At 44.5% G+C, this 27,294-nt stretch overlaps 1 protein-coding gene across 6 annotated transcripts in view; it reads left to right on the top strand.

Annotated features, from left to right (window-relative positions):
- PTPRM (protein tyrosine phosphatase receptor type M) overlaps positions 1-27,294 on the top strand; it is a 745,518-nt gene that overhangs the window by 676,500 nt on the left and 41,724 nt on the right. For all 6 annotated transcript variants that reach the window (XM_090039711.1, XM_090039716.1, XM_090039712.1 and 3 more), the window contains one exon: positions 24,245-24,342. In XM_090039711.1, the coding sequence (XP_089895837.1) occupies positions 24,245-24,342 (98 nt within the window). The remainder of the gene's footprint in view (positions 1-24,244; positions 24,343-27,294) is intronic.

Below are 27,294 nucleotides of genomic sequence, written 5' to 3'. Positions count from 1 at the left end.
GCGCAGTGCGGTGAGCACGGTGCACTTTGCCCAGTGGGGCAAAAGACCCAAGAAAGGGTCAAGGGGGCCAGGCACGGCTACGGCCACCTGAGCCCCAAGTACGGGGAGCGCGGTATACAGGCCCCAGAGAGGGCGAGGCCCGGAGAGGGCGCGGCGCGGAGAGCGCGGTACACAGGCCCCAGAGAGGGGGTAGCGCCAAGAGAGCGCGGTACGGGCCCCAGAGAGGGCGAGGCCCGGAGAGGGCGCAGATACGGCCCGAAGAGGGCAGAGCGCCGAGAGCGCGATACAGGCCCCAGAGAGGGCGAGGCCCGGAGAGGGCGCGGCGCGAGGAGCGCGATACAGGCCCCAGAGAGGGCAAGGCCCGGAGAGGGCGCAGTGCGGTGAGCACGGTGCACTTTGCCCAGTGGGGCAAAAGACCCAAGAAAGGGTCAAGGGGGCCAGGCACAGCTACGGCCACCTGAGCCCCAAGTACGGAGAGCGCGGTACAGGCCCCGGAGAGGGCAAGGCCCCGGAGAGGGCGCGGCGCGGTGAGCGGGATACAGGCCCCAGAGAGAGGGCGAGGCCCGGAGAGGGCGCAGAACAGGAAGGGGACCAGACAACGTCCCCCGGGACAGCTGCGAGGCTTGGGGCGTGCTAAGGGGGAGGCTTGGAGGCACGCATTTGCCCATAAGGCTGGGGGAGAGGACCCCACTTTGGAGCGGTAGTGAGACCATTGAGGTGCCGTTAGGTGCGGGTAGGCAGCCTCCCATACTGAACCAATAAGATCTAAGACGTGGCGGGCGAGTAGAGGGTGTCAGACCACCCTAATTGGCACGGCGAGGGGGCGCTCGCGAGCTCACGGCCGCTCGCGGGGCCATCCGTGACACACAGCTTTAACTATAGCAGTACAAATTTGCCACTATAATAACCACTTTTACTTCCTTTTTCTTTGCTACAAAGTATCTTTTTTTCTATATACTGCTGTATATATTGTGTGAACATTTTAATAAGGGCTTTCAGAAACATAAATACATTTCTTTCCAGCTAAAAGTTACCTTTCAGGCATCTAAGCAGAAATACAGCTTTGATTAGTACTCTGAACTTCTTCTTTACAGGTTTTTTTTATACAGCAAAAAGTTTCCAGAACTGAAGACTAGGTGCAGCCATTCAAAAAGCCCAAAGCGGAATCAGTATAAGTTACTCTGTTTTCTGTAAGCGTCATAGTTTACATCAGTAACAAACAGAACACACATTTGCCTTTTGTGGGGGTGGGGTGGCAAATCTGAAACCAGCATTTGTAAATCAATCTATGTGTACTGAATTTCTGTTCTGTTATAGGTATAGACCAGTTTTGTATGCCAAGCTTCTATTCTGTTATGAATATAGACCGGTTTCCAATCACTTATACTAGTAAAAGTGTAATGTGTGTATCTTAAGTGGACTTTCTACATTTGGCACATTAAGAAGCTTGCCATGATTCTGGTCTCCAGGTGGAGGTTAACATTTGAAATTATTTCAGAAGAGAATTAGAAGGACAAAAGAACAAAACATCAGGATTCCACCATTTCTAGACACACACTTTGAATTTTGTACCCACAGCTCAAGGGCGTTAGCCTGGTATCCTGTTAATTCCAGTTTAGGTGATTGTATGATACCTACTTAAATTTTTCGTGCCTGTTCATCTGGATCTTCACTAATTTAGGCCCCAGTTCAGCAAAGCGTTCAAGCATGTGATTAAGTCTGCCCATATTCAGCCAAGCAATTAAACATTTTATTGAACAAGGATCAACTATTGAGACCTTAATACTGATGCACAGTGTGAAAACAGTTACAATTCGATGTATTTATTGTACACTTTATATGTATATGTGGTGGAGCACCTTTGGGGTACTCGCCACATGGCAGGGGCTTCAGTAGGCTGGGGCTGAGCCCAGCAGGGAAGGCAGCTACGTGAAGCCCCCCAGATCTCATTCTAAGGGGGAGGTGTGTGGCAGAGCACTTTTGGAGGTGCTCGCCACTTGAGGGCTCTCACAGGCTCCGAGGGGAGCCTGCTTTGGAGAAGCAGCAGGGGAAACCTTCCCCAGGTACCATTCTAAGGGGGAGGTGTGTGGCAGGGCACTGCTGGTGCCTGCCACGTTAAGACTGGAGCCAAGCAGCCAGAAGGTGCTTGATTGCAACGGCCATTTTAGATCTCTGGCTGCCCTTATAAACAGATCGGTTTCCTACTGGCAGGGGAGGCAGTAACCTGGTCTGGCTGCAAGGCTCCATAACATCCTGGAGGTAAAGGTGGAGCTGTAGGGGATGGTCAGGAGGCTCCTGGTCCTCGGCATGACCTTAAACTGCACCCTGCCAGGAGTGGGTGGCCTAGTGGGGCTCTCTGTGGTGCGGGAGCCCCCAGGAAATGCCAAGCCATTTATCACCCCAGTGAAAGGCAGGTAGGGTTGCCTTAACTCTAACCCTCACTTTCAAGTGGGTTAAGTAACACTGGAGGTAGTTGGGGGCCAGGCACAGCTACAACCACCTGCGTCCACCAGGAAGCGAAGCCCCGTGGCCCCAAGTAAGGGGGCGGTGTAGAGCCCTAGTGAGAGGGGTGGAAATGAGGACCCAAGTGAGAGGTAGCCCCAAAAAGGGGGTGGGGACAAAGTACCCCAGGGAGAAGACTTAAGCCCCGAGAGAAGGGGTGGTGTGGAGCCCCAAGTGAAGGGAGCAGGGATGAGTAGTCCTAAGTAAGGAGGTGGTGAGTAGCCCCGAGTGAGGGGGGCAGAAAGGAATAGCCCTGAGTGAAGGGGGCACTTTGGAGCCCTGAGTGAAGGGGGCTGTGTGGAGCCCCGAGTAAGGAGATAAGAACACCCTGGTGGGGGGTGGCCCCAGAAAGGGGTGGAGATGAAAAGCCCCAGTGGAGGGGGAAGGAAAACCAGAGGGCTGAGTGCCCAGTATGTTTATGTATATAGAGTTGCCCCCAGAAGAGGCTAGAGCAAGCTTAGATGCGGTCAGGTAATTGGCTGGCCACTACCCCGGTGAGGGTCATGGGAGAGGCCCAAAAGACAGTACGTCTGCAACCCAAGGTTTGGACTAGCTAAACCTGTGGCCTAAGGGGGCCCCTCCAAGAGAGAGCAAGGCAGGATGAGTTGTTGATGTATGAAAGAGACTGTGAGAGAAGGTGGAGTGAGAGAGGCCCTAGTGAGAGGAGGGTGGTATGTGACTGAGGCCTGATGGCATGGCCTCAGATTGGTCCGGCTGTAGGCCAGGAGCACTGTAAACATCAGGATGCCATCTGCGAGGCATGGTAGGGGAGATTCAGAGCTGCAGATAGTGTCCCCGGCATCGGGGCATAGAATGGGCAGCCTCCTGCCTTAATTAACAACAATTAATTAAGAAGGAGGTATGGCATGCGAGGCAGGTGGGTGACAAGTGGAGAACCTAGCACTGTGTCTAGGCAGGGAGCCCCACTTTGCCACAGTATACAATAAATATTGTGCCTGTACTAGTGAAAGCCATGAAATAAATGTTGTTTGTTCATATGATAAACAGCATTAGCCTTGCATCTTTGTTTTCTTTTCCTGTACTCTGTTCACCAGTTCTTCTCCTTAGGACTTTCCAGCTTCTGAACATCTTCCAAAAACTGCCTCAAAACATCCAAAAATGTCTTTCCTTCTTATCCGTTGACTAAAATATGTACATTCTTGAGCTAGAGACAGAAGTTACATATAAACTGGTTTAAACATGTAACAGAACAAAAATTCAGCATACATAAACGGCTTTCAAAATGGTCAAAACTGGTTTAAGATAAACCTGGATGGATGTAGTATAAGACCTAACTAATTTCAGTCAAACTGGTTTATAGAACTTCTGTCCCAGATCCCTTCCCTGGTTCAAGTTAACTCACAGTCCCCCAAAATCCCAGGATGCTTTAAAGCCCTGGGCTGTGCTGTCTGCTGCAGTGGACAGAGATTGCCCTGCCCCTCTGCTCCATAGTTTGCTTTCTGCCTGTCTCTGTCAGCCCATGGAGGGGAGGTAGGGGAAAGGGGCAGGGGAACAAACCCCCCAGACCCCCATAGCTTGGGTCCACATAGTGCAGCGGGAGGGAAGGCCCCTGTCATGGGGTCTTTTCACCCCTTCACAACCCTTCCTTCACAGCCCTTCCTCTGCCAGGGGCAACCCGGGGAGCTGGGAGAGTTCTCCACCTCCTCTTCCCCTGCACAGCTGCTTGCCTTAGCTGCTGCCATGAGAGGGAGGGGAAAGGAGTTACCAAGGCCCCAGCGTGTAGGTACCAGGGGGCCCCTTCCTCAGGGGGCTTCTTCCTCCCTAGCCTGGGGTGCCCTAGTCAGGGAGCCCTGGGGAGTAAGAGGAATTCACCCATCCCCCTTCCAAGCTGCTGACTGCTTCAGCCACTGCCACACGTGGGAGGGAGAAGGTGCCCTCCAGGCCAGGAGCCTGCCCTTGCAGCCCAGCATGCAGGCACCAGGGGAAACCCCTGCCTTGGGGAGCTTCCCCACACCCCAGCCCAGGGTCCCCCAGCCTGGGGCAGCTCCAGGGAGCTGAGGGGAATACTCCCCCTCCCAAACTCGACAGCTGCTTGGTTTAGCCCCTGTGATTCTCAGGAACAGCCTTGGGGAGCAGAGGGGAATTCTCCCGTTCCTCCACAGTGGTTTTGCCTCAGCTGCTGCAGGTCCAACCTATGCAAGTTTGTCTAAGCTCTGTAGATTGGACCATTAATAAGCAGAGCTTGCATACACTCTTTGGCTGAGGGGGGCAGGCAAATACCTGCACTGGCTAAGGCCAGAAGTGTGAGGGCACTCCCAAATGCCTCTTATCATGCCAGACATTGCCAAGGGCAGCTGAGCAGCTGCTCCATCCCTGATTAGCTGTCACGCACCCGACTCGGCATCATGGGGGTCCCATGGCTTTGTCTGGGGTGGGGGGCGCTGGGGCCCACCCCCAGCAGGGCAGAGGTGGACTGGGGGGAGCAAGGCTCATGAGCTGCTGGGGCAGGTGGTTCCAATGGCACCCCCTGATTCCTGGCAGGATTGCAAGGCACAGTGTCCTTCCCCTGTTTTAAGCCCCAGGTTGCTGTGCCAGAGCAGCTCTGGGAAGGTCATGCAGGATTCTTTCTTCTCCTTCCCCCTTTCAGGGCCAGCACCAAATTCCTGGCTGCAGCCGCTTCTCTGCAGCTGCAAGGGCCTGGGCACTCCCTAGGGACCAGAGCCCCACATCTGTGGAGAAGCAGCTTCATCTGGGAATTCAGCTCTGGTTCCAGGGGCGAAATGCCCCACTGACCTGGCTGGGAATGCAGGGTGGACCGCTTCCTCTCCAGCACTTCACAAGCCCTGCTCCCCCCTCTGCCTCTGCCCTACTGGCAGCTGACAAACAGGGAGCCCAGGGGCAGAGCCAGCTAGGCACTTGGCTGGAGCAGCCCAGTGAGAGGGTGTTAGGAGGCCCCACAAAGTCCTCTGGGATACTGGCAGACCTGGCACTGCAGTTTGATAGGTTATTCTAACCTAGATCAAGTAGATCTGATACTACAGCAATCCAGGTCTGTCTTAGACCAGGACGCACCATTCTGAAGCCAGTCTATGTGCCCCAACCTTCTGTTTTGTTACAGGTATAGACCAGTATCCTACCACCTAAACTGGAAAAAATGTAATGTCTGTATCTAGCCAAAGAGTATGGCAATCAATTGTTTGTTGTGCCCAAAGGGGATAGAACAAGAAGTAATGCACTTGAATTGCAATAAAGGACATTTAGGTGGAATGTAAGGAAGAACTTGCTGTCTATGAGAGTGAAACATAGTACCTAGAGAGGTTGTAAAATGTCCATCATTGGAAGTTTTTAAGAGTAAGTTAGATAAACATTTGTCTGGGCTGTTAAGTTGACCCTGCTTTAAGCAAAGAGTTGAATTAAATTACATCCTGAGGTTCCTTCCACCCTATTGTTCTATTATTCTGTGATAATAGTAATAACTATGTGGGAACAGGTAAGGTTTTGGCATTTTACTGGTTTCGATGCTATTCTGGTCCGTGCACAAATGCTTTCTTGGAGCAGTGATGTGGCTCAAATGAGACTGTTGTCTCCCATTTGATGCAGAATCCCTACCAACATAACTAGCAGGATCCTCTAACATTCTAAAGAAGCCAAACACACACTCAGTTTCCCAGTGGGTTTTTTTCCATTTCATTGTGCATGGGCAGGATGTATAAGTAGCATGGGAAGAAAGTTACTGATGAATCCATTGCCAAGTAAATCCACATAGACTCCCCTCACACCTGTGGGATCAAGGTGTTGCTGCAGGCCCATGTGAAATAGAAATATTAATACCTCTATGTTCATCTTTCAGAGCACTGCATGCCTAGAATCACCTTTGTAAAGGTGCTTTCAAAATGAGACAATAAAACTTTGAAAAAGTTATAAATAAATTAGATTTATTATTGTTATGAGTTTTTTGGAAACCAGGATGCTATTTCTTCTATTTACTTGGAGGTGTGCAGTTCCTAGATTCATAGATGCTAGGGTTGGAAGGATCATTAACAGATCATCGAGTTCAACCCCCTGCCTAGGCAGGAAAGAGTGCTGGGGTCAGATGACCCCAGCCAGATGCTTGTCCATCCTCCTCTTAAAGACCCCCAAGGTAGGGGAGAACACCACCTCCCTTGAAAGCCCATTCCAAGTTTTGACCACCCTTACTACGTAGAAAGTTTTCCTGATATCCAACTTAAATCTGCTCTCTGTCAGTTTGTGACCATTGTTCCCCAAGAGGCACCCTGGTGAACAGAGCATCTCCGATTCCTTGCTGTGCCCCCCTAATGAATTTGTAGGCGGCCACAAGATCATCTCTCAGCCTTCTCATTTCACTCGAGAGTACTTGGAGGCAGTTGACCTTATTGGTACAATACAATCAGTTGAAAAAGGACAGCACAGAGAAAGCAGAAATGACCTTCCTAATGCAAAGCACTGAGAAATGAGAGGAGTGTATTCTTGCAACGTTTATAATTCCCTGATTCACAGACAACATGTTGACTGTGTTTCTATATTATAAATTCAGTCTGGAATACTTGTGGACGATTCCTGCATGTCAGCATTATGTAGAAAGATAAGGAATCCAACTGTAGTGAGAGGAGGTCTTTTTCAGCTGAGAGCATTGGGACTATTTTCTTAAATAATGTATGCAACAGAAAATGATTCAAGGCTAGGGGGAAACATTTCACCATTAGAGAAACTAACAAAAGATTTTGTGAAAAGTAAAATATCTTTCCTCTTTTTTAAAAAATGAGACTGTAATCTAGTTACTGCATGCAAATAATGTATGATCTGCTGAAAACCAATATAGTGAATAAGTTGGTTTTATAAGCCACAAAAATGATCTGTAGCAGATGCCAGTTATTAATCCAGAAGGGCCTCAAATCGCCAATTGACTAACGTATGCCCTGTAGTGTCTTTTTAGATGAAATTTTTGTCCAGAAAATAACTACTCCATGGAAATTTATAAATGTATTCTACTGTAGATGTAGCTATGATTTTTCTGAGCATCTGTCATCGACTGTTTGATGACTTTGTCCCCATCCTAGCTGGAAAATGCTGTTGTAATTTGTGTTTGATGAAGGGCTAGGCAGGGACAGGCTTTGTAGAGTATTACTAATCTACTTGTCAATCATGTTGAAGCCTAGCTTAAGGACAGAGGAAGTAGTGGAAAAATATAACTTGTCAAGGAATCATTGGCTTTAAGCCTCCGCTTCCACACTCTGTTTTCTAGAGCCTGTCTGAATCCCAATTCCCAGCCAGGCTTCAGCAGCCTAAAGAAAGTCAGGCAGTATTTGTGAGGGCCTCTCATCCTTTCATTTCTGAAAAATAAAAGTTCAGTGAGTTTATAACCAGAACCTATTTCCTTCTCCAGAAACAAATGAAACAACTTTTCTCCACCTCTTATCTGAATCCAAATCAAATCTTTGAAACCTGTCATGTTTTCCATAGCAGTTATATTATCTTTGAATAGTGACATCCACAATGGGATGTAGTACTGTAGGTGTTAGCAAAATAGTTCTAACTTACTCAACTAATGCATTTCTTCATACATCTGCATTCTTCTATGCTCTTGCATGCTAGAGTGAAGACTTTTGAATTCTCTCTTCACCTACCTTTCTCATTCCTGTGCAAGAGTGCTCAGACCATATTTTTTTCTACTATACATGCAGCCAGGCTACACTTTAGACTACTTCCACTCATTGATGGTATGGTTCTAAAGGCAGGCCAGACCTATGGCAAGACATTTTTTGGCTATTTCTTGCTAGAGTTGGTGAAAGTGACAGTTCCTGTTACAACAATGTTTCAATGCTGAGAGACTGTCGCAGCATTCTGATTTAATTGTTTACTGCAGTTATTCTGAAGTTAAGAAGGATCATGTCCTGCAAAGGCGATACAAGCTTATTCCCTAGTCCATTCTGTAGTTACAGGTATGCCTCAGGGTGCATATAATATTTGATAGTATGTGAATAATTTCATAATTCTCAGAAACACTGGTAAGCACAATACTGATAAATGAAGAAATCCAGGTGAGGAGCGAAGAAATTAGTATAACAGTTTTTCAGATTTATAGGAGAAAAAAATATATACATTCTGAGTGGCTTGTCTGAATTGCAAGGCTCCTCTGGAGATAATACATTGAAATAAATTTGTAGTCTGAAACATTGTTATTTTTATTATAATGTGGATTACAGAATGTTGTTGGTTATCTTTCTGAGTAGAGTGTGTGGTTTATGCATTTAAAAGTGTCATTTTTTAGTGTAAAAAATAAACCATCTGAACATTGACTATATTCATTCACAACAAGGATCTGGGGAAAAGTATGAGGAGCAGGTAGACAAAATGGAATAATATTTTTGAGTTGAAGAAGCAATTTTATTACACCCTGTAGTAGCGTAGTTTACTGCACAGTAAGCTTGTGTGTCTATATGTGCACATGCTAACTGCAAGGTATCAGATTTACTAGTGATTAGTTACTGCACAGTAACGCACGTGTAGATGCGAGCTCCCAGGTCAGCCTTGCCAGTAGAGGGTCAGCCCCAGGGCTGGGTTGCCTCTGTGTCAGCCCCTGCCTCAAGCCTTTAAAAGCCTGTGGGCACTCACACCAGCAGCGAGCCTGAGGCGACTTCAAGCCCCGTGTACCCCTAGGCAGGCCATAGGCCAGCAGCCTCTGCCTGCCTGCACCCCAGTGCTGCATGGCTGCCTGGCCTGTGCTGTGCAGGCCTGCAGGCTGCTGCAAGCTCCAGCCAGGCATGCCAGGCCCCTAAGCCCGGCTGCAGGCAACTTCTGGCTGCTGAGGCCATCTCCACCTGCCCACAACCCACCCCCAGCAGCCTGCCCTGACCTTGTAGGTGCTGTGGGGTATAGCCTTTGCCACACAGCTGTCAGTCCTTTGCCAGGGCCCCTGCTCCCTCCTTCAGAAACTGAGGCCGATACCTGCTGCACCAGCTCCGCAGCCCCAGCCCCTACCACAAGATGCAGCCGGCCATGACATTGCTGGCCACCAGCAGCACCTCCATGGGGAGGCCCCCGGCTGGGGACCCACCTGCCACACCCTGCTCTCAGAATATTGCCAGGAGCTGCATGCCATTGCCAACAACCATGACCATGTGGATCCACCTGGCCACATGATAAATCCTGCACTTGGGGAAGGGTCCTTGCCCATGCCTCTACCTCTTGCCCCTGCCCCCACTCCCTACCCAGCTTGGCCACACTCCCCTGGCCTTAGGCTCCCTCCCCACAGCACACAGGGAGGCGGGAGACAGTGCAAAACTTTATTGAGCAGTCTGAGCCCCCACAGCTAGGCAGGCATGGGCCTCTCACATGCTGTGGAATGCATCGATGCCAGCAGTGATATCCTCTTCCACTGCCGGGGGCAGGGACATGTAATGCCACCACAGGTAGTCCTCCAGGTGGTAGTGGAGGTTGCAGAGCAGCCTAGGCTTGCCTCTAACACCACTGTAGCTTAGGGTCCCCATGCCAGGTGCACCTAGGACACCCTGGCCATCAGCAGCAGGAGGGCATAGTGGATCGAGCACCCCTCATACACACAAATAGCTCCTTGTGCATCGGCCAGGACATACACAGCAGGGGCACGCTCGGGGTGCAGCAGCAGCATGGCAGGGGGCTGGCCCTGCAGCACCTCCGCAGAAAAGACCCCTGTGGAGAGGGCATGGGCAGCTCCATGTCCCAATAATCTGGGAGCCCCGCACCCCTTGAGCCATCAGCTAGGTGACAGCACAGCAGAGCAGTTGGCCTGCAGAAGGAGAGGGGGACACAGCAGGGTCTGGAGCGGTGACACCAAGTGCTGCCAGGAGCCTGTAAACTGGACTGAAAGAAAAGTGTGGCAGGGTTCCCCAGTTTTTCAGGAAAAATTTTGAAAAGTCTTTGTTTGTTCCTGATGTGGAAAGGAAAGATTTTTGCAATCTCAAAAGTATATATATTTAAATAATAATCAATTCCAACTTAGCTCTAACAGGTATTTACCATATGGAGAAAAAAGAAAGAGTCTGCAGTTTTACTAGCTTGGCTAAGTTTATAACAACTTAAAATATGCAAAAAAAAATTTTTCTTGTTTTAATGTTGTGTAACTAAACAGGTATATTATGTGTATACAGATCTTTTATGCTTCCTGCTGTATCCAGCCTTGTCCAGTAACAGAAATAGGAGCGATGGAAAAAAGCTGGACCATTCAAACAGCATTTCCTACATTCCCCTGCTGCAGAGTTTTGCTAAGCAGTCAAAAGATATTATGGGAAACATGCAATTTATTCTTTGGAAAATCATATGACATTTTCATTTTATGTTGTTGATACAGAACAAACTGAGTTGTTCTAGCAGTTGGGAAATGTCAATCAATAAGTGTGGAACACTATTAGATGGAAAGTTACCTCGTAGCATTAACAATGATGCTATAAAAATCTCCTAAATAGCACCTGTCAAGACTGCACAAGCAAAGGCAGGCCTCAGTTTTAAAAATATATCTAAGTGCAATTGTGACTATGTCTAAACATGGTGGAAACATCAGTATGGACCAGGGATAGTGGAAGAAACCCATAAATGTCCAAGGCAATTGGCACGCTGTCACTGCAACACATTATCAGCATAGCTGGTTTGTTCTAACCTCATCCTGTTTCCTCATGATGTGTGTAGATTAAAAACTCTGCGGAACAGAATCATTCTTTTTACTTTAACATGTATTTAATGCATAATGCAATCCCTAACACAATCCATAATTGAGACTTCTAGTTGCTAGTTCAAAGCAGTTAAAACTTAGAAATTCGTGATTTTTCTGCATCTGTTTTTAAACTAGAGCTGGAAAGATAATGAAGAAAATTATGTATTCATTCTCCACTCAAAAGAAATCTGCCAAAATGTGTGTTTAAATCATTTGTCCAGGTCTATGAATTAAGTGAATATTTTTTTAATTGTAAAATTTGTTGAACAAATTGTTCAATAGACATTATTCAGTCATCTGACCAAAATATAAGTAAGCCCTATAGATAGGGGCACTGGGAGAGCCTCACTTGCAGGAACTTAGAGAATAGTTCTCCATCAGCGGGACAGGAAGACAAGGGCCTCAGTAGGAGGACTCAGGTACCTATATACTAATGCCAGGAGTATGAGGAACAAGGAGGAGCTAGCTCTCCTACTCTCCAGTATGCATTTTGATTTAGTAGGGATTACGGAGACCTGGTGGGACTCCTCACATGACGAGCATAGCTATAGGGGACTACACCCTGCATAGAAGGGACTGGGTTGGGAAGAAAGGTGGAGGCATTGCTCTCTATGCAAAAGAGCAGTACACCTCCTTGGAGGCCAACATCGGCTCCAAAAATGGACAGCTTAAACCCTCTGGGCTAAGTTGCAGAGGGGTGGGGAGGTGGCGCAGTGAGAGAGACCTAACTGTTGGTGTATACTACAGACCACCAAACCAGGGGGAGGAACTGGAGTTCACCCAAGATTTGACTGAGACCGCATGTGCACGTGACATGGTCATCATGGGTGATTTTAATTATCCAGACATCTCCTCGGAGGAACACTCGGCCAAGTTGGATCAGTCATAGTCTGTCCTGGCCTGTGTCAAGGAGCTCTTCCTGACTCAGGAGGTGCATGGGCCAACCAGAGGTGACACTCTGGTAGACTTGGTCCTGGCCAAAGGAGACAACCTGGTGACCGACTTAAATATAGAGGGAACTCCTGGCAACAGTGACCATGAAAACATCATGTTCGCTGTTCTTAAATCTAAAAAGACTGAGAACCAGTGCCCTAAGTTCACTGAAAGTTAATGGGATTTAGATTCAGAAGCCAATTTACATATACATAGAACTGTAGTCAGCAAGGAGTACTGACTTGGTTGGCTGACAGCAGGGAAGTATTGTTCTTGAAAATTAGCAAAGTATTCTCTACAGTGCTGTGCCATGAAATTACACTGGTCAGAAGGAAATGTATTTAGTTTGTAGTTAAAAGAGGTTACTCATACAGAGTCTTTGTTGCTTCATAGTCCAAGGCAAGATTGATCTCTATGTGATAAGCAGAGTGTTCTGGAAACAACATGCTAACAGGCTCCAGTCAGTTCCGTTCTGTATTGGCACTGTATGTGGGGTGTGCGTCTTACAAAAAAAATCCATCTTTACATCCATAGTTTAAATTCACATTGTTATTAACATATCTGAGTGTTGCTTTTCATGTCCAACTACAGAATAGTGCTGTTGTACTATGCTTTTCTATTTTTTCACATTGCAGAGTAGCAGTAGAGTAGCACTGTTAAAGACAAGAAGATAAATTGGAGGCTACATTAAATTAAAGTTACAAGAGTATGATTCAAAGTGGAGCATATTTTGATGTCCAGTTTAAAAGCAGAGGTAGAAGAATATAGAGAATTTCTGTTTCTGACAGAGATTTATGTCATAATGTTTTGTAAAAGCCTGTCTAAGTGTTAACCAGTACATATTGGTAAAAACATAAAAGACAAATAATGGAGAAGGTGGTTTGTAAGTATGCCAGTTGGACAGCCCTGATCTAGAGTATGCTGGCCATTTTAAAGAAATGTACTTGAAGTAAGACAAGCAAGGTTCTTTGAGTAGATGTGATATCTTTTATTAGCCACCTGAGTAGTTGGGGGGAAAAAAATTGGCAAGCTTTCATATGCGGTCACCCTTCTTCAGACATTGGGAGTCTCTGCTGTTCTAAGGCTCCAAGAAATGAAAGAAGCTAAAAGTGTGGCAGGATGTCAGTGAAAATGTAAATAGTAGAATTAGACACAAAAGGTGAGGCAGAGGTGGGGAGGAGGAGGGGGAAGAGAGCAGGGAAAACAGGCTAACGGGAGACAGTGCAGTGATAGAGTACAAGGTAGAAAAGAGACTGTCAGGCAAGTACCTGGTGAATCAGATGTCAGGCAGGTTGTAATGTGTCATAAAACCAATGTCTATATTGAGTCTATGATTTTTAGTATGATTTTTAGTATCTAGTAGATTTATGAAGTGAAGTGCATAGGCTCGTCTGTGAAAAGTGTTTTGTAAGTTCCCTTTGAGGATTACAACTGAGAGACTTGGAGAGGAAGTGATTGTCCTGCGAGAAGTGTGCACCCACAGGTAGTTGGGTATTCTTGTCTTTGATTTTCGGTGCACGTTCATTCTGGTGCCTCACCTTTTGTCTTTCTAATTCTAGTATTTACATTTTCACTGACATCCTGCCACACTTTTAGCTTCTTCTGTTTCTTGGAGTGTCAGAACAGCAGAGATGCCCCATGCCTGAAGAAGGGTGACTGCGCCCCAAAGCTTGCCAACATTTTTTTTCCAATGACTCAATTGATCTAATAAAAGATATCACATCTACCCAAAGAACCTTGCCTATATCCTTAGACCAACATGGCTACAACCAGAAATCCTTGAAGTAAGACAGATTTTTGTTTAATATAAAACAATTAAATTTATTAACCTAAAACAAGAATCCAAGTTCACTATTTTAAAAGACAGTTTTTAACATATTTTCTGAACATATACTTTACTGTAAACCAAAATGCTTTATTTAATTCTATCACAGTTAAAAGAAAATTATAAAAAGTGCTTTCAGATAATTAGCCAATCAGATTACGGTACTAGCAGAACATGCATATTCCTGTAATTTTGCGTATAAGTGGTGCCTCATGCGATGAAACTAACCGTAGATTATTCTGTTAATATCTGGGTTACCCCATTTAAAGGTTGCATTAGAGAAAGGAACATTCCCAAACTTTTAATTAAATAACTTTGATTCTATTATTTTTTTCCTCCACTAATTGTTTTTGTTACGCTTTAAACTGTACGTGTCCTGTTTCTGCTGTGTAGTATGTATCCTTGATTGTGCGTTTGCAAAGAGAACCATTAAGCTTTGTTTCTGAGCTTCGGTGCCAAAGTTGATAATACAGTACTTTTCAGTTCATTAAATTACATCAGATGAAGGGCTAAAGTGGGGTTGCCCTTATGCAGGTATTCCTGAATTTTAGCAACAGGTTCAGAAACTGCTTCTCTCACATATATCTAGGTGGCAGGACCCACAGTGCTACAGCTAGTTTTCCTGAAAGGAAAGAGAAAATGTAGCTATTGCTGCCCACCCAGACTAGATACAAGTCATCTCATGGAGTCAAAAATTGAGTCACTTCGTTACCTTCCTGTCCCATATCATATGGAGGTCAGCACAGGGTAAAAGCAGGTTCATTGTATTTCTTTTGAAGTTGTAATTTGTAGCCTTCTCAAATACATAAGATTCCCACACTTTTTGTGCCCAGTCTGAACCAGTCTTTTCGTCTTTTCCCATGCTTTTCCCTTTAGAGGGACAGGAAAAGCATGAGAGCTCTGCTTCTCCATATATTTTCAGTTCCAATATCTATCATTTAATTCTGTTTGCATGGGAACCAAACATGAGAACATGAACCTACTATTACAATAGAAGCAAGTGTCAGATAAGGTATTAGCTCATTGTTTATACCTCATGTTTTAATTTCTCTTTTAGAAAATATAGATCATTCATGTGAAAAATAAAAAGGCCCAATATGATTTGGTAGCTGGGGAAGTTTCTGGTTCTGGGCTTCAAAAAAGTTTTTAAAAGTGAGTTTCAGATTTTGCAGCTGGTCTTTTCCTTATAACAGGCCACATCCCCAAGTCCATATCCTCAGAATTAAATATTGAGATGCACACAGTGCAGCTCAGTGCTCCATTGAGTACGAATACCATACATGACAAGCCTGAAACGCCAATGTTGTATTCATGCCATACTTATGAAGCTCTCTGGCTCCATTTGCTTTTTTGGTCCATGCAACTTGAGATTGATTTCTCTGCTAACCACAGCAAAGGTACCACATATCAGGAGGTCAGTTTAAGTGTTTGCCTGACTCTGAAAAATATCAAGTACAGGTATTGGGTCATTTGATACTAAGAACTGGAGTAGGTTATGGAAAAAACCTCTATGTACAGGTTAAGGTTTAAACTTTCTTTTAAAAATTGCATGATTTTCACCCTGTAAAATGTGATGAGGGTTTCTAACTGTACCATTAATTGTTTTTAATTCATAAAATGTGGGTTATAACCACACAACTGACCATGTCATTGAGTTTTCTTCATTAATGCATGTAAGTGGGGATTTTTCTTTACTTTACTTTGAACCTTTACAGCAAGCAAGAGTTCAGGTCTTGATTTTCTTCACAGCAGAGATCTTTGATACCAAATACTATATTATATAGTTAATGGAGTATGCCACAGGCTTAGTCTCACAGAAATATAGTACCTTCTCTTCAGACCTTGTACTCCCACAAGGGGCAACTGCTGAGAGTACCCTTCTTGCCTATTGTGCAAACATGTCTACACTTCAGGCTTATAACAATTATCAGCTCTTTTTCATCTGACCATGGCTCTCTAGAATCATATTGTGCAGCTCTTGATGACAATAAATTCTACACCCCTACCTGGCCTCTAATGCTTTTCAATTCTGTCTGGAGACAAGTGACAGAATAATAATTTATTCAGATGTCAGAAAATAATTTGAAAAATGTCAAGAAGAAAAGAAAAATGAGCTAGAAAAAAATTACTTTTTGGAGACTTTAAGCTAGGATTTTTTTTTTCTGCAATGTCTTGAATCTGAAAGAAGTTTGGAGGGTAGGTATAGGGATTGGATGGATGAAATAAGAAAGCACTTGTAATAATCAACGATCACCACTTCCCCTAGCACAAGGTATTTTTAATTATTATTGTCTTACTGCATCAAGGGAAGGTGACAGAAGCATACCTGACTGCAGGAAAGGGTGTTTCTTCCACTGCTGATTCTGAGAAGAATATGAGGGAAATCTAAGCTAATACAGCTGGCAAACAGCACATGGGGGAAACAAACTGATGAATTCTGTTTGGAGGAAAGTTTAAAAATTTGACCAAGTTCAGCATCTGCTAAAGCCATAGTGTAGTGGTCACCAGGATTCTTTTTCTAAGAATTTTTTTCCTCTGCTCCTTAATTTTCCTCCTCCTAAACAACAGGAAGAAGAAACTGGTGTTTTGGTTCTGTTCCTTGGTATGGTTAGGGATTTTAGTACAGGAATGTGTAAACCATAGGACAGATTCCATTTACTGTGGAAAAGTTTCAAGCTAAGAACAGATAGGTGCAAAGAATCCATAATGGTCAATAAGCCACTTCTGTGATTTAGTAACCAGCTGTCCTCTCTCTCAGATTATTCTGTAAGGGAAGAGAAATTACTCTAAAATACCCTTGTGGAAGTAGAAGCGAACAGGGTCTTTTAGAGAGGGGTTCTCCAGTCCCACAGATCCTAATAGTGACATTGAGAAGGTAGACTTCTACACAGCCATGAAACATCCCATCAACATCATAGTTGGTTCCCAAACAGCGAGGCCCTTTTTTTCTCCACTATCAAGCCTTAGTGATAATTGGCATTTCTGATTGTAATAAAGCTCCTGTATATCAAGGTTTCATTTTGCCTGGAATCAGATTGGAGGAAATATGAAATATTAAAATTATATTGTGAACTTTCCAGATTCCCTTGCAGGGAATTCTGATTGTCCCACAAGAAGTAGCCTCTTCCTGATTCTGTCAGCAGCTGCATTCCCATGGGCTGCCACAAATGGTGTTTCTGCTGAACATTTACTTTGGTTCAAGAGCCAGCATCATATAAAGCTGTTATTCTTCCTTTCCCTGCCTCTCCAGCTTGTCCCACCTTAATTTCTCCTTTTGCTTTGCTGGTGTTAAAAGAAGGGAGCACCACAATCTAGGTGAGGTACCCCATCTTTGTGGGAATCAGTCAAGTTCTATTATTTCAATAGCAACAGTCCAAATCTTCTTAACACTTCTGCCTCCAAGGTATTTTACAAACAGTAACTAGAGCAAATGGCAACATGGTCATGTAAGGGAACATTAACATATCCATTGTACAAGTGGGGAACTGACAGATCAAAAGGTTAATGATTGATCCGGGACCCCATAAGCCTCTGGTGTTAGGCCAGGATTAGAGCTCTTGAACCCTTTATCCAGCCCTTAGGCCAATCCTTGAACAGTAGATTATAAGGTAGCTGCCTGAGAGATTTTTCCTTTAGAAACAGTGGTAAAGGATCACGGTGGTGGTAGATTGATTTCATAGATTTCATAGACATTAGGGCTGGAAGGGACCTTGGAAGATCATTGAGGAAGTCAGCTGGGATCAGAAGATCCCAGCAAGATAAGTATCAAATTTGCACTTGAAGGTGTTCAATGTAGGTGCTTGAACCACCTCTGATGGCAGGCTGTTCCAGACCTTGGGGGCTCAGACAGTAAGGAAATTCTTCCTTACGTCCAGCCTGAAACGTTCTCGCAGTAGTTTATGACTGTTCGACTTCATCATCCCTCGGGGTGCTCTGGTGAACAAACATTCCCCCAGATACTGGTGGTCACCCCTGATAAACTTATAGGTGGCCATCAGACCACCCCAGAGCCTTCACTTTTCCAGGCTAAAGAGGCCCATGGCTCTCAGCCCGTCGTCGTAAGGTCTGATCATGCGCATGGCTCTTCTCTGGAGTCTCTCAAGCTTCTTCACATCCTTTTTTAATTGTGGAGCCCAAAACTGGACGAAGTACTCAGTTGTGGCCTCACCAAGGCCTAGTACAAGAGGAAAATGACGTCCCAGGATTTGCTTGAGAAGCATCTATGGATGCAAGCCAGCATTTTGGTCGCTTTACAAGCCGCAGCATCGCATTGAAGGCTCATGTTCATCTTGTGATCAATGATGACCCCCAAGTTTCTTTCTTCCGTAGTGCTAGCCAGCGTAGCACTGCCGAGCCTATAAGGATACTGCAGGTTGTTCTTCCCAAGGTGGAGAACCTTGCATTTTTCAGTGTTAAACACCAGCAGGTTCTCATCCACCCATTTGCTGAGCCTGTCCAGGTCAGCCTGGATCACCCACATGTCTTCTGGCGTGGATGCTTTGCCCCAAAGTTTGGTGTCATCGGCAAACTTGGCCAGTCTGCTCCGGGCTCCAGTGTCCACATCATTAATGAAGATGTTGAACAATATGGGTCCAAGGACAGAGCCTTGGGGGAACCCACTGGTCACAGGACACCATGATGAGTGACTGCCATCAATTATTACCCTCTGGGTCCAACCTTGGAGCCAATTTCCCAGCCAGGGGATCATGATGGACCCAAGGCCTTTGATACTTGATCAAAGGCTTTTTTGAAGTCAAGATATATGACATCAATCTCTTCTCCCTTGTCCAGGTAATAGGTCACCTGGTCAGAGAAGGAAATGAGATTGGTCAAGCAAGACCTACCCACAACAAACCTGTGCTGGCTATCCCTCAGGATGTTGGTGTCGGCCAGTCCATTAAGGATGGCCTCTTTAATAAACTTTTCTAAGATCTTCCCCAGAATAGAAGTCAGGCTGATGGGCCTATAGTTAGCCGAATCCACTTTCCTCCGTTTCTTGAAGATAGGCACCACATTGGCCTTCTTCCAGTCTTTGAGCACTAGACCAGAGCGCCAGGAGTTTTCAAAGATCCCTACTAGAAGCTGGGCTATGATGCTTGCCAGCTCCTTGAGTACCCTGAGTGTAGATTGTCAGGGCCAGCTGACTTGAAGTTATCCAGCTTCTCAAGGTGTTCCTTCACAAGGTCAGCATTAATGGAGGGCAGGGGATCTCCCTCAGCCAGACCTCCCTGTCCCATTGTGGACATGGGCGTCCCATGGAACTGATGAAAGACCAATGCAAAGTACCCATTTAATAGGTTGGCTTTTTCCTGGGCGTCAGTTGTCAGTTGCCCCATCTGGTTCAGTAGGGGTCCAAAGTTGCCCTTGCTTTTCCTCTGGCTCCCCACATATCTGAAAAAGGACTTTTTATTGTCCTTGATGCTCAAAGCTAGTTGGAGTTCAGTTGCGGCCTTGGCTTTCCTGGTTTGCTCCCTGCAGGACTGGACCAGTGCAGAATAATCCTCCTTGGAGGTGAATCCTGTCTTCCATCCTTTGTAGGCTTTTCTTTTTAGCCTTAGGTGGTCTGCTAGGTCCCAATTATTATTAATTATTGCTACTTAAAGCTAAGACTATATCTGTTCTGTTCTATGTTACTACAGACTTCATCTGATAGAGATACTCTAGCAGAGCCCCGTAACTAAAATTGTATTGCATGACATTCTTCATTTAAAGTTGTAAATTTTAAATTAACATTAATTAGGGTAAGTAGGGAACAGGAGCCAAATGCTGGTTATCTGTCCCATTAGTGAAGCCTAAGGATGTGGTTGTCATGGGGAACCTGAATTTCCCAGACATCTGCTGGGAAGAGCACTCAGCCAGGTCTGAACGCTCCCGTAGGTTCTTGGCCAGAGTGTAGGACCTCCATCTAACCCAGGAGGTGCACAGATTTTAGGAGGGCAGACTTCAACGAGCTAAGGAGGATAGTTGGAGAAGCGCTGAGGTCCCGGTGGGGAGGGGAGCCAGGTGTCCAAAGAGAGTGGTCGCTCCTTAAGGAGACAATCCTCCAAGCCCAAAGGAAGGTAATCCCAACGAGGATCAAAGGGAGCAGGAGAGCACACAAGCCTCCGTGGCTCACCAAAAGCATCCAGGAATGTCTTCTTGCTAAAAAGGAGGCTTACACCCAATGGAAAGAAGGGGTCGTCACCAGGGAGGGCTATTCTATAGTTGCTCGGGGATGTAGCGGGGCAGTTAGGAAGGCCAAGGCGGAGATGGAACTGGGACTAGCTTCCCAGATTAAGGACAATAAGAAGTCCTTTTTTAAATACGTAGGGGGTAAAAAGAAGGTCCCGGGTAATGTGGGGCTCTTGCAGGACGCCATGGGAAACTTGGTCGTCACACCAGACGGCAAAGCTAACATGTTTAACGATTTCTTTGCCTCCGTCTTCCTAAGTAGGGACCAGAACAGCCACCTCCCCGCTGGGCCCCCCTTGGGCCCCGGGGGAGGCACACCTGGGCCATGGGATAGCAAGCATTTAGTTAGGGAGCTTCTGGAGGGGTTGGACGTATTCAAGTCAGCCGGCCCGGATGATCTCCACCCTAGAGTTCTAAAGGAACTGGCCGAGGTCACTGCAAGTCCCCTGGCACAACTTTATGAGCACTCATGGTGCTCTGGTGAGGTACCAGAGGACTGGAAGAGGGCCAACGTGGTCCCCATCTTCAAAAAAGGCAGGAAGGAGGACCCAGGAAACTATAGGCCGGTTAGTCTCACCTCGATCCTAGGCAAGCTGTTCGAGAAAATTATGCTGGCAAACATCCAGGAGGGGCCAGCACGAGACTGCATGCTTAGGGGCAGCCAACATGGGTTCATCAGTGGCAGGTCCTGTCAGACCAACCTGGTGGCCTTTTACAATCAGATTACCAGATCGTTAGACGCAGGGGTAGCAGTGGATATAATCTTCCTGGACTTCCGGAAGGCTTTTGACACTGTCTCTCACCCTGTTCTCATTAAGAAACTGGGGGGCTGTGGTGTAGACACCCACACAGTCAGATGGGTCACCAACTGGCTGGAGGGCCGCACCCAGAGGGTGGTAGTGGATGGGTCCTTCTCAACCTGGAAGGACGTGGGCAGTGGGGTTCCGCAGGGCTCGGTCCTCAGGCCCGCGCTGTTCAACATATTCATCAGCGATTTGGATGAGGGGGTAAAAAGCACCTTGTTCAAATTTGCTGATGACACTAAGATGTGGGAGGACGTGGGCACATTGGAAGGATGCAACAAGCTACAATCAGACCTAGACAGGTTACAAGGGTGGGCGGACGAGAATAGGATGGGTTTCAACACAGACAAGTGCAAGGTGATGCACCTGGGGAGGAACAACCGGCACCATACCTACAGGTTGGGGAACTCCCCTCTTGTCAGCACAGAGGCGGAAAGGGATCTGGGGGTCATCATTGACTCCAAGATGAACATGGGCCGGCAGTGTGGAGAGGCAGTAAGGAAGGCCAACCACACCTTGGCATGCATCCACAGATGCATCTCGAGCAGGTCCAAGGAGGTGATCCTCCCCCTCTATGCGGCACTGGCCAGGCTGCAGCTGGAGTATTGCATCCAGTTCTGGGCGCCGCACTTCAAGAGGGATGTCGACAGCATGGAGAGGGTCCAGAGGAGGGCCACTTGTATGATCAGGGGACAACAGGGCAGGCCCTATGAGGACAGGCTGCGGGACCTGAACCTGTTCAGCCTCCAAAAGAGAAGGCTGAGGGGGGATCTTGTGGCCTGTTATAAACTAGTCAGGGGGGATCAGCAGGCATTGGGGGAGTCACTGTTCCCCCGAGCACCGCCAGGAGTGACCAGGAATAACGGTCACAAGCTGGCAGAGGGTAGGTTTAGGTTAGATATCAGGAGGCGCTACTTCACAGTCAGGGCGGCTAGGGTCTGGAACCAGCTTGCAAGAGAAGTGGTGCTGGCCCCTACCCTGGGGGTGTTTAAGAGGAGGTTAGATGAACATTTTGCTGGGGTCATTTGACCCCAGTATTCTTTCCTGCCATGGCAGGGGTTCGGACTAGATGATCTGCTCAGGTCCCTTCCGACCCTAGAAACTATGAAACTATTATTTAGTGGTTTTATGCTCTAATGACTATGGGTTTGATCCTCAGGTGAAGTGATCATATGCTTAGCACAGCTGATGGAAACAGGATGTCACCTGTTTGCTCTCTCCAGACTGGAGTGGTATAGAGCTCGGAAACTGAACTGACCCAAAGCACAGTTCTAGCAATGGCAGGACTGCTCTAATTTACTGTGTGCTCAACAGTACCATTGGTACTAGCCAGCAGGCCATTTTGATGGGCAGCCATTATTCTCCAGTCCAACCCATTCCTTAAGCCTGGCCAGCTGTAATACGACGTGGATATTCTCAGTTGCCCCTTTAGAGAATATTCAGGGTCATATTCCCCGAGACCAGTCATGCTAAGAGGGACTCAGAATTAGGCCCATCATGTTTTGGCTTTTATTGTCTGGAAAGCTACACTGAATCTTACATAACGATTTGAAAATAGAACAACCCAGCAATGCACCCATAATGCACGATATCCCAATGGAGCACAAGAAAATTGAGTGCAGATCAGTTTTGTATAAAATATATAGGAGACTTAGATGCAGTGTGATAGTCAGTTTAGGATTCCAAATGGTGAGAAATGACTCTAGCCTGTCATGCTTGAAAGCCTAATCTCTCTCAGAAGTATCAGATGTTCTGCCTTTTAAATTAAAAACATGGACTCAGGTTTTAAAGTCACACTGTCAGCTCGAAATCTATCACATTTCAAAACTGAATTAGAAGGTAGATTATGTTACTATGCCTGCCCTGAGACCTCCTGCCAACTTTGGGGGGTCCTATAATCATATTTTCCTATTTCTTTAAGTGCCTTTTTCTCCCATAATGCTATGTGAAACACCAACAAAAGCAGAGGGAAAACTGGCTGACTCTAAGGGAAACAGTAAAACTGACTGTATATATCATATAGACCTATGAATGTAGAAAAATGGGGTGGCGGGAAAGGAGGTAAAAGCAAAAACATTTAAGAATAATCTACATAAGTGACAGCAAATAATAATAGTATGTTTAAATGATGCATATAACTTTATATTTTTAAGTTAATGGTGCCCTTTCCCAACATATTGCATCTAGTTACATTATGGAGATGTATTTAGCAGAGCAGTGTGTGGTTTTACATGGCTATAAAAAAGTATTATTATTTTATTCATTAAATGTTCTGATTCTGAGAGTTGAATGATAACACTATCAAAAGGAGCCCCAAAATACCAAAACTTTTCATCCATTGCAGACAGCCCTAATTTAAAATTAAAAAAATAAACAGCTTTATTAAAGCTTCAAGTGTGTAGGTCTCTCTTTATTGGAGAGTTTAGGTTGATAAATTTATCCATTTGTCCCCAAATGAATAGATCAATGGCATTCTCCTGAATAAGCAACTAATTGCTTTCTGCATCATGGAGATTTGGTAATTCACTGTGATTCACTGTGGAATCTAGGTACTTTTGTAATTGATAGTATTTTATGACTGTTCAGTTTTGCTGACCTAGTGTGGTTTCAAATTCAGAAGTTGGAATGGTAGGCTGAACACAAGGATGTAGGAGAGTACAAAATTAGGGACATGTTTTTTTTTCAGGATTTTACATTTCTGTCAATATTTACTGGGCTGACATGGAGCAGGTCTGTTTTAGCGCAATATTACATGAAGCCCTGAGAGTGCAGGTTTTTGAATCCCGAAATACAGTTCTTCAGGGTCATTCCTTTTGATAAGTGCTGCAGAGAAGACCATTGTAATGTCATGCCAGGGTTCTTTACTGTTTCCCGCACTACTTTAAAAAATGATATACTGCAGGAAAAAAAATCATAACTTCTGGCTCACTTCAGGAAGTACAATTTAGGAATTGGACTAATTTGATAGATCGCTTATGCTAAGAAAAATATTAGAAACCAGAAAAGGCCACATAGGCCATTGAGGCTCATTTCATTCTATGTACAGTTTCCCCAGGATATCATCCAATTGCTAGCAGAAAGACTAATGTTATCCATTTTCATAATTTCACTTCTGGGTATTACAAAGATAAATATATAAATGTGGATCAACTTTTTTTCAGAGTGCTATTTAAAAAAAATCTAAATGAGGACAGGTTGGATGACAAGAAAGAAACTCAACCGAGATTAAATATATGACAATAATGATACTTATCTATATAGACATAGTCTTTCAAAGTTCCCTAGAGACAAGCTTTCAATTCCAAGATTTTCAGAAAGTAACCTTTTGATATACTGTTTCAGGGCCAATGCAGGAGACGATATATGACTTCTGGAGAATGGTTTGGCATGAAAACACAGCCAGTATAGTCATGGTTACTAATCTAGTGGAAGTAGGAAGGGTAAGTAATTTTTGTATTTATCTCAAGTCTTTCATCTTTTTGTGTAGATATTAAATAACCAACAAGATGCTATTACAGTGAATATAGAGCATAAAATATTTATTATGTTTCTGCTGAAAGGTGCATTATTAATTATTTTTAGACATAGCTTGAATGCTCAGCTTTGATACTGTTAATACAATGCAGAAAAGGAATTGATAAAACTGCTACTACATTTAGCACAGCCAACAAAGATGAATATCGTAAATTTATCAGTGCCTTATTAAGAGTGCAGTACATTCTTGATTATCCAAACCCTGGTTATCCAAACAGCAGCATTTTTCTTATTAACTTGTAACTATTGGTACTGTGTACTAATCTGTTCTCTTTATCTGCATCTCTGCTCCTAAGTTTGGTACAATACTGTACCTTGTAATTGTTGGTATTGTATAGCAAACTTCCCTTTTAAGCTTTATTTAACACAATACTTTATCCCTTTAATATGGTAGCTAGTAGCTGTTCAGTTTATCCAAATGAATTCAGCAGCTGAGTGGATTTTCAGCAGGTGCATCAAACAGGTTTGAATAACAGAGGGATACACTGTAACAATATTTATACGTATCAAGGAGATCACTCTGGAGCAATCCACATGGTAATCTTTCAGATTAAATTTGATAGGTCACTTTGACATGCCACAAATGTAATCTGAAAGATTTTAGAATTGATTTCAAAAGAGGAATGTACAGTACCATGGTACATTAGTCAAAATCTATCTTCCCCCCCAGCTCCCCCTTAAAACATGATTTGCCTTCTAACTAGTAGCTGATATAATTATGAGTCCAGGACAATGACCTGTGGCTATCTGAGCATCCAAGAATGGCCGGGCTACCTATGACTTTTCTCAGCTGCAAGAATAATACGATGATAATGTCTTAGCCTATGGGCTATAAGTTGAACAAGTAGATTAACTCAGATGAACACTGAAATGAAAATATAAAATCATTGTCTTAACCAGGAGGTTTTCTTCAGTAATTGTTTTACAATGAAGAAGTGGGGTTAGCCAGTTGATACTAGACATATAGGTTATCTCTGAAGAAGTTCTCTCTGTCATATAATTGCAGTTTTATTGTCAGTATGTATCCAAGGAGCTATTTCCTTTTTATACCCACCAGTACAGCTTTTTCTGTGCACCAGCATCAGCAATCCTGGCTGTTGTTTTCTAAGGAAAATTTAGGAGGACTTGGCCACCTAACCCTTTTTCTCCTTTGAAAAAAAGCTGCAATAAGCAGAATGGCCAACTTCTGTAAATTCAACATTTTCATTAGTTGTTGAACTAGGTGTAGACAGCACCCATATTTTGGTTTCAAGTGAAATGCATGTTTTTAATTTCTTGGTAATGGAGTGGCTGTTGCTTTTTCCTGAAAATAGATGTTTGCATTAGTGGGAGATCACAGTTTAGGTACAAGGAGTACTCTGAGTCAGATTGTCAGATCTCGCTTCCTTCTTCACAAATTCAATTTATAGTCTCAATTTATTGGACCTGGATTCTGTGCTTACACTTAATTGTTTGTGTAAATCCTAGCATGTCGACATCTAACCATGTGAATCTACCCATAAATCAGGCACTAATATTGTAGCTAGGTCTCAAAAGATGTGATTTGTGACTATAATTAATGCCAGGTACAAAAACACAGGTAAAACTAATTACAGGACAAAAAGGTAGACCCCTGAGGGAAATGCAGAGCAGAAACTATCTGACACTTAAATTCAGAACAAATACCTTTGTTTTAATAGTAAATTCTGTACTGCATTTATTTCATTGGAGCTTTATATAGATATCTTTTAAAGGGACATTTTAAAGGGACTGTTAAACAATTTTCCCACTGCCTTAGGAACAAGAATAGTATATTATATGAAACATCTTCCTGTTGTTATACAGTCAGTATTCAGAAGCATAAATTAAAGTGGCCTATCAAATTTAATCTGGAAGAGAAATAAGGTTTTTGGTTCCAGTCTTATTCACAGTAGTCTTTCTGACACACTACATCCCCTTGGCAGCTTCTACTGGAGGGGTCCTATTATATTTCTAGAATGGGTAAAATCTCAAGGATGGGGAAAAATAAATGACACCGTGGTTTCCTCTTCATATCTTCGTATAAATCTTTTATGCAGCATAACACTCCACCTAGCAATACAGAGCTGCAACGTGTAGATCTTGACAACAACAAAAATTGGATTTAGCCTCACTTTTCCAGTGGTTTATATCTAGGAAATGAGAGCCATAATATTGTTTTTTAAAACAAAAATAAAAATACCTTTCTATAACAGCAAGGTTGTGAATCACAAAGTAGTGCAATTAAGCCCCTGTTGGGCCTTTCGTCTGTCAAACTGCACATATTCCCTCTTACCAATGATGGGACCATTGACACCAAGGAGTTACAGAAGAAACATGCCATCTGTCCTTCAACACCTAGCAGAAAGATTTGCACCATCTTGATTAGTGATGATTTGAATGGCTTCCTTAGTCAGAGTCCTGATAACTTTTTCTCCTGACCTTGAAGCTTTCCTCTTTTTTTTTTTTGCTGGTATTAATATTATGTTTAGAGATTATATTTTTTCTGACTCCATTTACCCATTGTAAGTAAAAAACAAAAAAAACTAAAGAAAACTCACCTAGATTTCCAGGAAAGAAGAATGCCTGTTTAGCATGTTTGCCACAAGAGGTGCACCCGTCATGAATTAATCATTAAGGGGGCGTATGCGTATTTGTTTACTAAGACTGGATGGATAGTCATTAAATCAGTGTTAGGAACTTGCTTTTTGCCCTGGAGCATTTTGCATCCAGACTGTTTTAATTGCAGGTGGAGGAGCCACCAAGAGGCTATCCGTACTGCAAGCACCTGCTGCAGATGACTCAGTCCCTGCATTCCCCTCCAGCAGGGTCTGGGTACATCTGCCAATACCTGTCATTAT

The sequence above is a fragment of the Crocodylus siamensis genome, chromosome 3, assembly GCF_052110815.1.
Source record: "Crocodylus siamensis isolate JL-2025a chromosome 3, ASM5211081v1, whole genome shotgun sequence".
Classification (NCBI taxonomy): Eukaryota; Metazoa; Chordata; order Crocodylia; family Crocodylidae; genus Crocodylus; species Crocodylus siamensis.
Note: the sequence above shows the minus strand (reverse complement) of the source record. Positions and strands in the feature narration are given on the sequence as shown.